At 49.6% G+C, this 12101-nt stretch overlaps 2 protein-coding genes across 2 annotated transcripts; both read right to left on the bottom strand.

The window, feature by feature from the left end:
• Positions 1-40: 40 nt before the first annotated feature.
• FVEG_04955 (hypothetical protein) lies at positions 41-5074 on the bottom strand. Its single transcript, XM_018892921.1, has 3 exons — positions 3688-5074; positions 1272-3605; positions 41-1208 (listed from the first exon to the last, which is right to left on the bottom strand). The coding sequence occupies exons 1-3, from the start codon at positions 4376-4378 to the stop codon at positions 760-762; spliced, it is 3474 nt and encodes a 1157-aa protein (XP_018749713.1). The 5' UTR covers positions 4379-5074; the 3' UTR covers positions 41-759.
• Positions 5075-10529: 5455 nt separating this feature from the next.
• FVEG_04954 (hypothetical protein) lies at positions 10530-11566 on the bottom strand (the record flags this gene model as incomplete). The annotated part of the gene is made up of 2 exons (XM_018892920.1): positions 10530-11415; positions 11496-11566. 2 exons carry the CDS (start codon positions 11564-11566, stop codon positions 10530-10532), a joined length of 957 nt encoding a protein of 318 aa, XP_018749712.1.
• Between the last annotated feature and the right edge of the window lie 535 nt (positions 11567-12101).

Below are 12101 nucleotides of genomic sequence, written 5' to 3'. Positions count from 1 at the left end.
GGACCACTTAGAACGAGAAGAGTGTTGGCATCATATTAGTTGGGACTGTACAGGATGGGAGTATATTTGCTAGTGGAACACCAACAAGATTGCAGAAGCGAGGATTACATGCAAGATTAGCACCAAAATGCATTTTAGATTCACATTCCCATAGGAATAGGGTGGTGATTGACGATCTCTTTCTTTGTATGAATCTTGTAGCCTCTAACTCCCTCAATTCCAAAGCCTTGACATAGTGCAGCACTCCTGTTCCGCCCCTTATGCCGATGTGTATGCTAACAACTACCATGCCGCATCCTGCATGCATATGTACTTCTATATGCTCTAGTTGAGAAGTAGTGAACCTAAGCATCCAGCCATATTGAGCAAATCAGGGATCCAATATGTGTCTATTATAGACGAGATGCAATGCTCTCTCTTCCCTCCTTTCACTCCATCTTCTTCTCATTTGGAGCTGTGCCTGCTTATGCAGTAGCATCTGACGGTTCTACCCTTGAAGGCCTTGACTTCTTCATGCTCTATTCGTCTAGAACTTCTTGGCACTCGAGTCATATATCTTTTCTCTTCCCCGCCATCACCTAGATTATTACAAAACGTGGTATCGTACACAATAGGCCCTCCTCATTTTGCTTTTCTGTCATGTAATTGAACATCTTCTTGCTTGCCATAGGCGAGGATGATTTGTGTTTTGTAGTCATCGCACAATTGCAGCCATGGGAAGCCCCTCATGTAAGTAATTGGTCCTTGAATATTTCATCCTCACGTAGGAGGGGTTGTGCCAAGCATGCTAGGAACTTGCTTTCGAATGAGCCCGCGAGCACCTCGCCCTTCGACGCGAGGCATGCCTTGGATAGAACGAGGCTCACGCATCAATGATCTATCGAGTCGTGCAGGCGTCCTCGTCACGACTGTTCGATACTCCCCTGGAAAGTTTCCCTTGGGCAACGGCACTGATGCAGTCCGCCAGATATGATCGGACGTGTCACCAAGCCAAGCAGGTATCTTGCTGTTGGGGCCGCCTCGAGGAGGGGCATAGCCCCCGTAAGTAGAGGCGCCATGAGATGCACGGATGGTGGAAAGGCGGGAGAGACCGGTCGATAACCCGGAACGGCCTCGGGCCTTCTTAGCCATGATGATCTCGTCAAATATACGGATCGAGGCGTTATTGGCTGGCTGCATCTCTCGGTCGTGGATAAACTCATTGAAGCCTTTTGAGTTCAGAGTTAGTATTCAGACCGTTCAAACGTTAAAGAGGTGTGGCCATAACTTACACTGTGTTTCCCGCATCATAGTAGCATAGTCGTGCTGATCATGCGGGAGACTTTTGATGAAACCATCCATATCAAAGGCATACAGCTGACCGTTTGCTTTTTGCTGTTTTGAAGGTCGTCCAAGGTACTTGCGGTATGTATACAAAAGACTTGCAAGACAGCGAACAAAAGCTGCTCGGATCCGGTCAGGATGGAACGCCTCGGGGCAGACAAGCGAAGCATGACCCAGACATCTGCCGTGGGAGAAGATCTTGCAACCTGTGCACTTGTAAATGCCATCTCCCTCGGCATGGTCATTGCAAATATTGCAGATTGATGTGTTGTCCTTGGGGATCCAGTTGAAGCAATGGCCTTCGACCCAAACTGTCGTCTCTGTGTTCCGGACAGGCTGAATCTGCATACTGGGCATGATGGTTGATGCCGCAAGCGTTGACTGTGCGTAGGTTGAAGGTGCATATCCATTCCCGTAACCACCACCGCCGCCGCCGCCAACAACGGAGTTCTGAGAGTCCACCGAGATAGCTGAAATTGACAGGTTTGCTTGATGGCCGTTGAGGAAGGGGAGGTTTGGCTTGTGGTATGGCGGGTGCTTATCGATGCCAAAGGAGGAGCTGCGCCGCATCTTTTCTTCGCCAAAATGTCCAGAGCGCTTCTCTCGAAGAGTCGCCGCCAAAGCAAAGCCAGAGTCACTTCGAGAAACGGGGGTGGAGGGCATTGGCGGGAAGTTTATTGAAACAGGGGATACAGACGACTGAGGGCTGGTCTTACCAGACTTGCTTGTGCTGGGTCTGTCCGATTTACCATTGTCCACCTTGGCCGAAGCGAAAGCATTGAACAGTGGTGGCAGGACCTCATTTGGCGGGTCTGGCTCGCTAAATCCCGACGAGCTCTGGGTGACCCATTTGCCTAGAGTACTCTTGGGCGTTGCGGATCTGAAAAGGGCGGCATTCTCAGTGGAGAAGGCATCATAGGGGAAAGATTCCATGGCATAAGGAGGCGGTCCAGTTGTGACTCCATATCGCAGTTTGTGAGGCGCCGCGACCTGCAGAAGAGACATGAGTTTCCTTCGGGCCTGGCGCGGAAGTCGCACAGGTTGTGATGTAGCATCAATAGTATCCTTGTCCAAGTCAACAAGGACATAATCGTCCTCAGGCAGTTCAATTCTATCGTAACGTCGCTCAATGCCAACGATATAGGGGCAAGGTGCTTCGAGAGCCGACAGAAGTCGCGCAGGGAGGACGGGAATGAAAATACTCGACCATTTCAGAGGGTATAGCAGATTTGCTAGTGCATGACAGGCGAGGTGCAACATACTGGTGTGAGAGGACAGGAATATGATTCGGGATTCGGCCATAGCATACTCGAACAGAGCGACAATGTTCTCGAGTGACAAGCAACGGAAGAGGGCGTAGAGATCGATTGATCTTGAACCAGGAATTTCGTTGTCTGCCTCCTTCCGAGCATAAAGGCGCAATTCGCGCACTCCTAGTTCGACCTGAGTCTTGGATCCCAGGGGGTTGAATGCCTCGGTGCATAGGTTTACGACATATCGCTCGAGGGGTTGCCAGCGTCCCACGCTGGGTGAGCTTGGGGGAATTCTCAGGACACCCCCATCTGTCATGGGGGTAACGATAGCCTTGAGCCATTCTTTCCAGAAGGACATATTGGCTGCGTCTCGGCCCAAAATACCATATGCGCGTGGCGTCCAGAGTCCGCTTTCGCCAGCAGTGAGACCCTCGATCTTAGACGCGGCTCCGTGTCTCAGAGGCCTAAGCATGTCTGTCATGAGGGTAATCTTTTCTTCCACAGTGCTAATTTCATCTTCGAGCCTCTCACGTGCTGGAGAGCCTGACGGGATTGTAGGGAGTTTTGCAAGGAGCTGTGATAGATGGGTGCGTTCGCCAGCCAAGCGAACTCCCAAACTCGCTGCCAGCTCTCGCTCTTCTTCAGACATGTGACTTTGACGCCACTGCTCGCACTTCTTTTCCACTTCCTCTGCCACCTCAGCATTAAGAGCAGTCCAGATGATAATAGTTATACCGTATAGCTTGGAATTATCGTCCGAAGTCATAGTAAACCCATGCCATGTAGATCGAGGTCGGTCATCGGACGAAACAATCTGAATATCGTTGGGAAAAGCAAACATGGGCACATAGTCAGGAAACTTCCCACGTCGAGCAATCTCGTCTGTAGCCTCCTGGGGAGGATATCGGTCAAGAAGAACCGGCTCAAAGCGTCGTTTGAGAGGATGCATATCGGGGTCGGTGTTAAGAGGTTCGGGGGGTGGAATTACGGAGTTGTAATTGCTGAGTCGTCTCGTGGTTCGGATTGAGGCTATCATTATAAGTTAGCGAACCTCTCTGTATTTGCCTGACAGTTTGATAAGATCAAACTCCAGAGCATGGTGAGAACAAACCTGCGCGACTGGTGCTGATCCTGTTGCTGGGTTGTTTGCGCACACTGTTCATATCCCTAAAGCTCATCTTGCGGCGGATGCTACCCTTAATGCTTCTGAGAGGACTCAGTCTGCCGCTGTCGCTTTCCTCTGCCTTGATCCTCTCCGCCCTAGGATTCACCATTGGTGCACGAGCTTGCACTTTTGCGCCCGCACTAAACGTCAAGTCCTCGAGAAATACCTCTCTCTCAGCGGCAAATTTGACCAGAGCCTTATCAAAGTCGAAGTCGCCCATCAGCATAGAGCCTTCACCGAGGATGCCGCTGGGACCGGCATTTTGGCCATTGGTACTACTGTTGCCATTGCCATTACCGTTGGTATTGCCAAAATTAGGGGGGTTTATAGCACGAATAGTGGCGCTGCTGCGGTTACTTTTGGTATTGCCGTCTGTCTCGTCGAGAGTATGTATGGAGAAACGGTCGGTGAGAGATATCCGAGAGAGACGATTGGCGGAGCCCTGGCGTGAGTGCCGTGCTTTTGCTCTTGGTTGGTCGCCGTTTGTGTCTTCATCCTCAGACTCGCCATCCTCGACAATGGTAGACTCGACGGGAACAACAACGGGGGCCGGCTGGGAGTTGGGATCGTGGTAGGACACCGACTCTACGCCGGCGATCCAAAAATAGTCGGCGAGAGGGGTCGATGAGTTCTCCATGACATGTCAATCGTAGTGTTTGGGCCGCAAACGGGCGGAACAGAAGGGAATTGAGGGTCGCAGGCAAAAGCTATCGGGCCAGTTGCCAGTGTAGTCTGCTTGACTTGCTGTGGTTTTGATCTGAAGAGATGGGCGATCGACAAGACAAAATCAGGTCGGGTTGCTGGGGTTTCAGTTAGGTCATGAACGACAGGACCAGTGCCAGGGCTTTTTTTATCAGGCGAGTACGAAGACAGCGATAACGGTAAGCTCAGCTGTGGGCGACTCAGGACCAAGCGAAGACCGTTGCTTTTCGAGGCCGAAATTGGGTCAACAATAGGCTCGGAATGCGGTAAGTACAGATGATGCGCTCGAGGAAACGCAGCAAGCAAATGCTGTATGTATGTGTAGCGATGAGCCAGTTGCCCAGAGCCGCTCCTGGTTGTACGTAACGGGAGCCAAAAGTTAGTTTAAAGTGGATGGACAAGCCAGCTGGAAACCGAACGGAGGGGATAAGGGAGATGCAAGAACTCCAGAAAGCCACCGAGCCCAAATGTTGAAGAAGAAAGTGAAGGAGTAGAAAGGGAAAAGGCCGTGATAAAGAGAGTAAGTAGAAGGATGAGATGAGAAAATGGCACAACCCAACCCAACCCAGGAGGAAGAACGAGGATTCAGTGTCGATCTCTGCTCATACAGTAACTTTTAGGTACCGTATTGGGTTATCTAATGAGGAACGTGGATGAAGTACAGGTACTTGTGGACGTACGTTGGTATTGGATACCTCGTTTTGCAGACCAAAGACAGCGACGGAGCATGCATACAGTAGAATGTTGGCCTGACCAGACCAGACCAGGGGGTGTCGACGCACGCTAGAAACCTGGAGGAGGCTCCTTTTAGTGAGTGATTGACTGACTGAGGAGGCGATAGAGCGGGCGATTGATTGATGAATTTAGGGTCCAAGTCCCAAATCTTTCGTTCTAGGTTATCCGCGAAAAAGTTGGAGAACGCCGCGGGAGCTGCAGCTTCCTTTGGTGGGCGCCTGTTGCCTGTCCAGGGGTTTCCCGGGATGGCTGTCTAAGGTAGCTCTCTCGTAGGGGTTGCCACACAGTCCGTACGCCTAAAGCCGTGGGGTTGCAGTGTCGGGTGGCAGGGGGGACCTCTTTCTTAGGGGACCGACCACTGAGAAGTGCCCCTAATATTCAACCGCTCGGAGCGTGACGACTTCTACCATCCATCCATTCCTCTTAGGTGCTATCATGATGCTCACCGCTGGCTTCCATTTGAACTGCAAACAATCACTAACTCACAGCATAGGAGCATATCCCACAAACCGGGGCTGGGACGACAAGGGTTATTGCATACATACATGGCATTATATGGATCATGCAGGTGAGTGAGTGAGCTGCAAAATCTATCGCTGTTTTTAACAGACCATAGATGTGCTTCCCTCAACAAGCTAGCAACAACAACAAATATCTATTATCTAACCTTTCATCGAGGCACTTCACAATTGCCCAAGCCAAATAACAGAATCTACCAGACGCACTTCTGCTGCAAGGTACCTGACAGCTAACTACTGGCTGACTGGCTTTTGGTGTGCTAAAGATATTGACCGATTCCACAAGCAAGCAAGCCGTCGATCTTGAGGCGCACGCCGTCGCTTTTTCCAAGCACTGCTATTCGACGGATGCACCCATCAACGGTTGGCCATCCACGTATCTAGATGCAGCACAATACATAGCTATTCACTCGGCTTTCTCTCTTCCTCTTCCATCAAACGACCAGCCTCAGGGGTTTCAGGCGAGCGCCAGCGGATCCACGGGCCATAATAGTTTTGTTGATTGATGCCTTCTCCCATCCATTGTGCTTATGTTCGAAGCCCACACCAGCATTCGTCGAGTCTGCTTCGGATATGGATATGCGCTCTTCACCCCCACCGCTCGTTCAACTCTTGTCGGTACAGTGTACATGTAAAGTCGCGCGTGTGGTATGCTCCACGATCATGCTGCAGACCAGGAATCGCTAGTTAGTGTCAGGTCTTATCCCCTGACCTCCAGGACGCAGGCTTCATGGGTGTCCCTCCCGTCCCCATAACAATGCCCACTTAGTCGCCGTCTTTGCTCCATCAGCTAAGGAATGGGGTGCCACATTATCCGTAGCTGAGCGAGCCAACATCCCAAGTAATGGTGGTGATGGATGTTGGTTGGAGTGCTTATTATCGACCATGGGTTCAGGTCTGCCTTCTGCACATACAAAGGAAACAACAGTCCTCAACTTAAAAATACTTCTATCGCAAATGTCACGGTCCCGACGGGGCGGCCATGCTGCGGGTGCAACACTGCATACATACGATATGAGGCGTCAACAATATGTATGTATAGTTGGGCGTGCCTGCGTATGTATGCGGGATACTGTATCCGTCTGCATCAACAGGCTTCACCCAGCTGCATGCTTGATGCAGTGGACAGGTGAAAAACGGCACTCATCACCGATGGCGTCTGATGAGTTGTCCTATTATGTGATCTCCCCCTTTGTGCCTGATATCAGCCAAACCGAACTGTCAGTGCAGCAACAGCCTGATGTGCTGTCGTTTTGAAATGATGGATGGCCTCTCAAGGGTACCTGCCGTACAGATACCTACATACACTTCACTACCTACCTAGGTACAGAACAGCATGTTCCTGAGAGGCACGAGCATCCCGGCGAAGAGCATGAGACAAAATCCTGTGTCCTCCAGAACCGGGACACGGTCAGGGATGGTCTTGGTTTGAGTGCGAGTCTGTCTGCCTGGGCCGGTGTCCAGTCCCCATTAAAGTGCGAGATCCCCCATTTGTATCGCCCCGGCCGAAGTCAGCCACGGGTTGCGTAACGGCTGTACGGGTGTTGGATAAAGTGCGTTGTGCCTATTCTCTGGAGCACACCGTGATAAATTAATGAGCAATTGAAGAGAGAAGGATGTGAAACCATGAAGCCCAAATACGTGAAAAGAATAAAGCCCCGATTGGAGGAGTCTCAGTGTCCTGTCCTCGTTTATTACCGACTTTTCGTGGGGACAATGTGTGGAGGGTGTGTCGGAAACACTACACATATCAAGATCGATGTTTGTTGGCGGGGACTCAAGACGACTTTGATCTTTCATTACTTTGCCTTGTCTGTTGGTATTTGTGATTCATACTTATCATTCAATATATGACCCTTGACTCGATTGCCTCTTTGAGATTGGATGTCATGAGGGGCATTGCTTTTTTCGTGGATTCTTTCATGAAAGCAGGGCAGGCGTTGTTTGGCCGCCTACGTCAGTTGTGTCTCCATCCGACTTGTTTAATTGGACCTTGACGCTATTATGGATGTGTGGGTGTACGGATACTCTGTAGTCCAGAGACTCCAGATGTCGTTGTGGTAGTAGTTAGCTTCTCTCCACATTCTTTGCTGCAATGGGAGCTGAAAACAATGCGAGAACGAAGTTAAACGGACACTTTTCAATCTGCTCGCTGCTCTTGCTTTTTGTTGGTACAACCCAGCGTGCGTGCGTGCGTGCGTGCGTACCTACCTTAGAATCCAAGGAAGGCTTGCCCTGACATCGTTCCTTCCGATCGACGGTCGAGTTGTACAAGGGAGGCAGGTCAGACGCTGGTGGTTGCCCGTCTCGAAGCCCAAAATTGACAACACCCTGTAGATCTTGTTGATGGAAATGGATGACTCTTGCCATTTACAGAATTTGATGCCGTCCTTGAGGCGAGGTCGTGATTGGACGACGTGCTTCCTTATTAATATTTCCAACTCCTGTTCAATTAAGGACGAATCTTTCTTTCAACCCCCTTTTCTTCTTCCTTTTACAGGCTCATTGAGAGGCTCAAGCTCAGTGATACCTCCCAATGAATATTCGATCCTGGGCCTATTAATTGACTTTTGAGGCGCCAAATTTGGCACCAGCGTCAATAGTCTAGGGGCAGTGGCCAAGAAAAGCCTCCTAACATAGGCCAAAGTCAGGGCCAACGACAATGCCCCTGACGCATCTCATGGAATACGAAAGCACGAGCCACGTTGTGATGCAGGTACGGAGCATTGACGGTGATAATGAGGGACGCCTCCGTAGTAAACACACTAATACACTAATACGCGAAGCAGACACGCTTTAAACATCCATTCTGCATCCACCCTCCACCCCATCTTTGTTTGTATGTACAGTACAGTATGTATGTGTACATGGGCACTGCGTTGGCCAATCCAAGAGCCTTATTCAAGTCACCATCGACAAGACAGGAAGTCAAGAAAGAATCAGGATCAATGTGAAGAAATTTAGACATGGGGCCTACTCAGCCCTGGCACATCTCTCCCGAGTCGGCAAGTCCTTGAATTAACGTTCACACACTGTCTGATTAAGTAGCCACACCCTCACTCAAATCTAAACTTGGATACGGATTATTTGCTACTATCCGTACAGAGGACTCATATAAATCTGACAGTCATCGGGCCAGCTCAAGTTGATCATATTATGATGGCCTAGCCCACTGCTATCTTTAGCAAGTCATGAGCCGAATCTAATACAAACTCGATCTTCTGACACATGACAACTCACCTTGTCAAATAATTTAGCCAGCCATATCTGACGACCCCTTCAAGCATATCGTCATGTTTCCACACAAACCGAGCTATATTTTCTTGATTAGTATTCACTGGGTCGCGGATACAGAACGACTTGCGCTCCCTTTGACTGCTCGCAGGGGCATTCAGCTCTCCTTTGGACCGCGATCTGACACTAGGGGGCTCCAATTAGGCTTGGAATTTCCAAGCTCGCAGAAAGGCGTTACTTCGTCCTTGTTCATCTCTCGGAGCACCCGTCCTTCATCGGTCTGCATGATGAGTGTCAGGTAAAGTGCCGAACAACCAAGCTAGGCCTGAGCGCATGGCCGTCACAATCATACTAATGCCGCCATCCCATCCGCCCACAACACTTACACCTCGACGGCGTCGTCTGTTTCAGGTCGCTATCCACGTTGGACCGTGTGTTACGTACCTGGCCATTGGTCCCCCATCTACGATAGCAAGTGCTACAACGCGGCTATCATCGATCTTAGTGTGATGTGATGCGTTGTTTCGATTGATATTCGCTCATCCCGGTCGATCGACATGGCCTCCTTATCCTAGTCTCCGGGGGGAGTTCTTTGCTTCAGAGGGAAATCTTTCGAGCTTGAAACAAAGTGGCTCGAGGATGAACCGGGTACGTCTCTGAAAATCTAATTTGAAATAAAGTCTAAGCCGGCAGACTATACTTATGAGTCAACTACTCTAGATTCCTATACACATCCAATGCCTAAAACAAACCGAACAATTCAGGTATCACTTAGAATACAGCCATCGCCTTCGGAAATTCGATTTAGTTTCTTCAGTTCGATTTTCCACATTACAACGATGTAATATGATATCAGCTCTGTTGCTCGATCCTGCATACAAACCACCATTCGTCAACCCCTCATGGAATACTTACCTTATATTATTTCGAGAACTGAGTGTGACTCTTCCAACAAGTAGTCAGTGCCATTACTATCACCAACAATCATTTCTGGGGTAACATACTTTTCAACCCCTGTACTAAGTTACAATACGCAAAGTCTTGCGGATACAAAGACTGTCACAGCTTTGTCTCATGGAATTATGCAGCTCATATTGAGTTGCCGGACAAGGATGGATCTTGCTGTGAAGTCAATGACGGTTCAAGCATGAAATAGTCATATACTGTCGACGTTATGGCCACTCAGCGACTGCTTTTCGTGCTCTTGTAATAGCAAAACGTAATCGGCAATTGGATGTGATGAAGCCCCCTGCCGTCAATCACTCAAATCAGAAACACTAGTAAGAACAAGAAGCAGAATGTCTTGGTGATGAGCAATGGTCTTTACCATTAGCTCCCAGGTCTTAGACAAATGCTTATATGGCACCTGGTGTGTCAAAGCCTTTAGATGAGGTTTAAGACACGGCTCACAAGCGAGATCGGCTTGAGAACACTTTGTTCAGCCCTGGGCCCTGGACATCCATAGACTATCGAACTTTGCGGACTGGGGGATAGACAGGAAGATCATCACAAAATGTCGTGTGGAGGAGTCATAGCGTCCTCGCCATTAGCAACTGAAAGCTGCGGGTATCATTCATTCGTCGTTTTGAGGGGTTCTCTTCAGCGTGCTGCGGCTCGTCTTGTGCCCAATTTCCCAGTAGCCAGATATCCTCTGTTTCCCATCTCACCTCTCCATCCGATTCCCAATGATCCAAAGATGATCCTCCCGTCCGGTGTCACCTCCACACCCGACTCGGTGCCGTCCTCCGCAACCACGAAGCAAACCTGCTCCACTTCACCTGGATGCAGTACCGGCTTCTCACTCCCGCTCGCCTCCCAATTGCAGTCTCGATACCGCAATCCAGGTTCCGTATCTAGTACCACCTTCTCCAGCTGCACCACGTCTTCGCTACAGTTCTCTAGCTGTGCCTCGAGCACCCATCGCCCGTGTTGTTGAGTGTTGTTGGAGTTCAGGGGACCCACCTTGGTCCGCACGATGAGTGAAGCTTTGCAGATAAACTGGTAAAGCTTTCGGAAAGTTCTTGTTCGTCCACTTGTCTCTGTCGCCTCGTAGTAGCTCACTGTTACCGCAAGCACGTGGTTACCCTCCTCCTTAAGATCGAACGAGACCACTTTCTGCAAGGTACCTCCAGACTCAAGATCAACTTCAGGTTGGCCATACGAGGGACCAAGCTCAAGGCGCTGAACAGCACCCATACCAGGTGTCTTCATTTCTGCTTCGATGCGCACATCGCGAATATTTTTGGCAGCATCTAGTGGTAGTTCATTGTTAGCGCAAAGAGTGCAGCTAAAAGTCTCGCCAACATAAGCTGAGCCAAACGATACTGGAAGGTTGACAGCCGGACTGAGGAGGAAAGGCGATGGGTTCGAGGCAGCTTCGGAATGATACGCGAGCGAAGCGGGGATCGGGGATGACTTGATAGATGCGCCTACTGAGGAGGGTGGATCGATCGGGTATTGAGTAACGAGCGACGGACGCGACAGTCTTGAAGTTGATTGTACGTTAGCTACCTAGGTAAAGCTCGGAGCCAACTGGACCTGGACTCATATGGCTAGGTAGCTCACCGAAGCACTTTGAGCGAGATAGAATGGGGCTCCTTGACTGGGTCGTGGGATGGATATCGCTGATGGCTCATCTTGCCATTTTATTCTCGGGGCAATTGTTACAGTGTAATGCAATCGTGATAATCAAGTGTATTTAGTAGTCGTACGTAGGTGGCATGTCTAACGTAGATGTTGAGGTTTCATGCGATGCGATGAGGATGGATGTTGGTTCTCTTATCGATAAGGAGGCGCCCCTCATCGCGCACAGTCTCTCAGTGCCTTGCATCATGTCGAACCACATCCATTGCGAGTTCTCAAATCCAACAGCTTCAGAGTGGAAACTTGCTAATATAAGAACGAATGACTAATTCTTACACTGCATATTAGTATCTACAACTTCTACAAGCTAGAGCCATTAGAAACGCTATGTCCCTGGTCTGTCAGATAGTAAATATACTTTATAAGAAACGTCACCTTCTTCACTGCGAGTGTAATGTACTTCGACCTGCAACATGTCATTCCTAAAAACCAACTTTGCGACCTACTGGAAAGCAATGCTGCTATTTCTTAATCGCATCCATACAAAGATGGTTCGATGTGAATTCCTACTCAAATAGCTCGTAATCG

This window comes from Fusarium verticillioides, chromosome 4 (assembly GCF_000149555.1).
Source record: "Fusarium verticillioides 7600 chromosome 4, whole genome shotgun sequence".
Lineage (NCBI taxonomy): Eukaryota > Fungi > Ascomycota > Sordariomycetes > Hypocreales > Nectriaceae > Fusarium > Fusarium verticillioides.
This window is presented reverse-complemented; position numbering and strand designations above follow the sequence as displayed.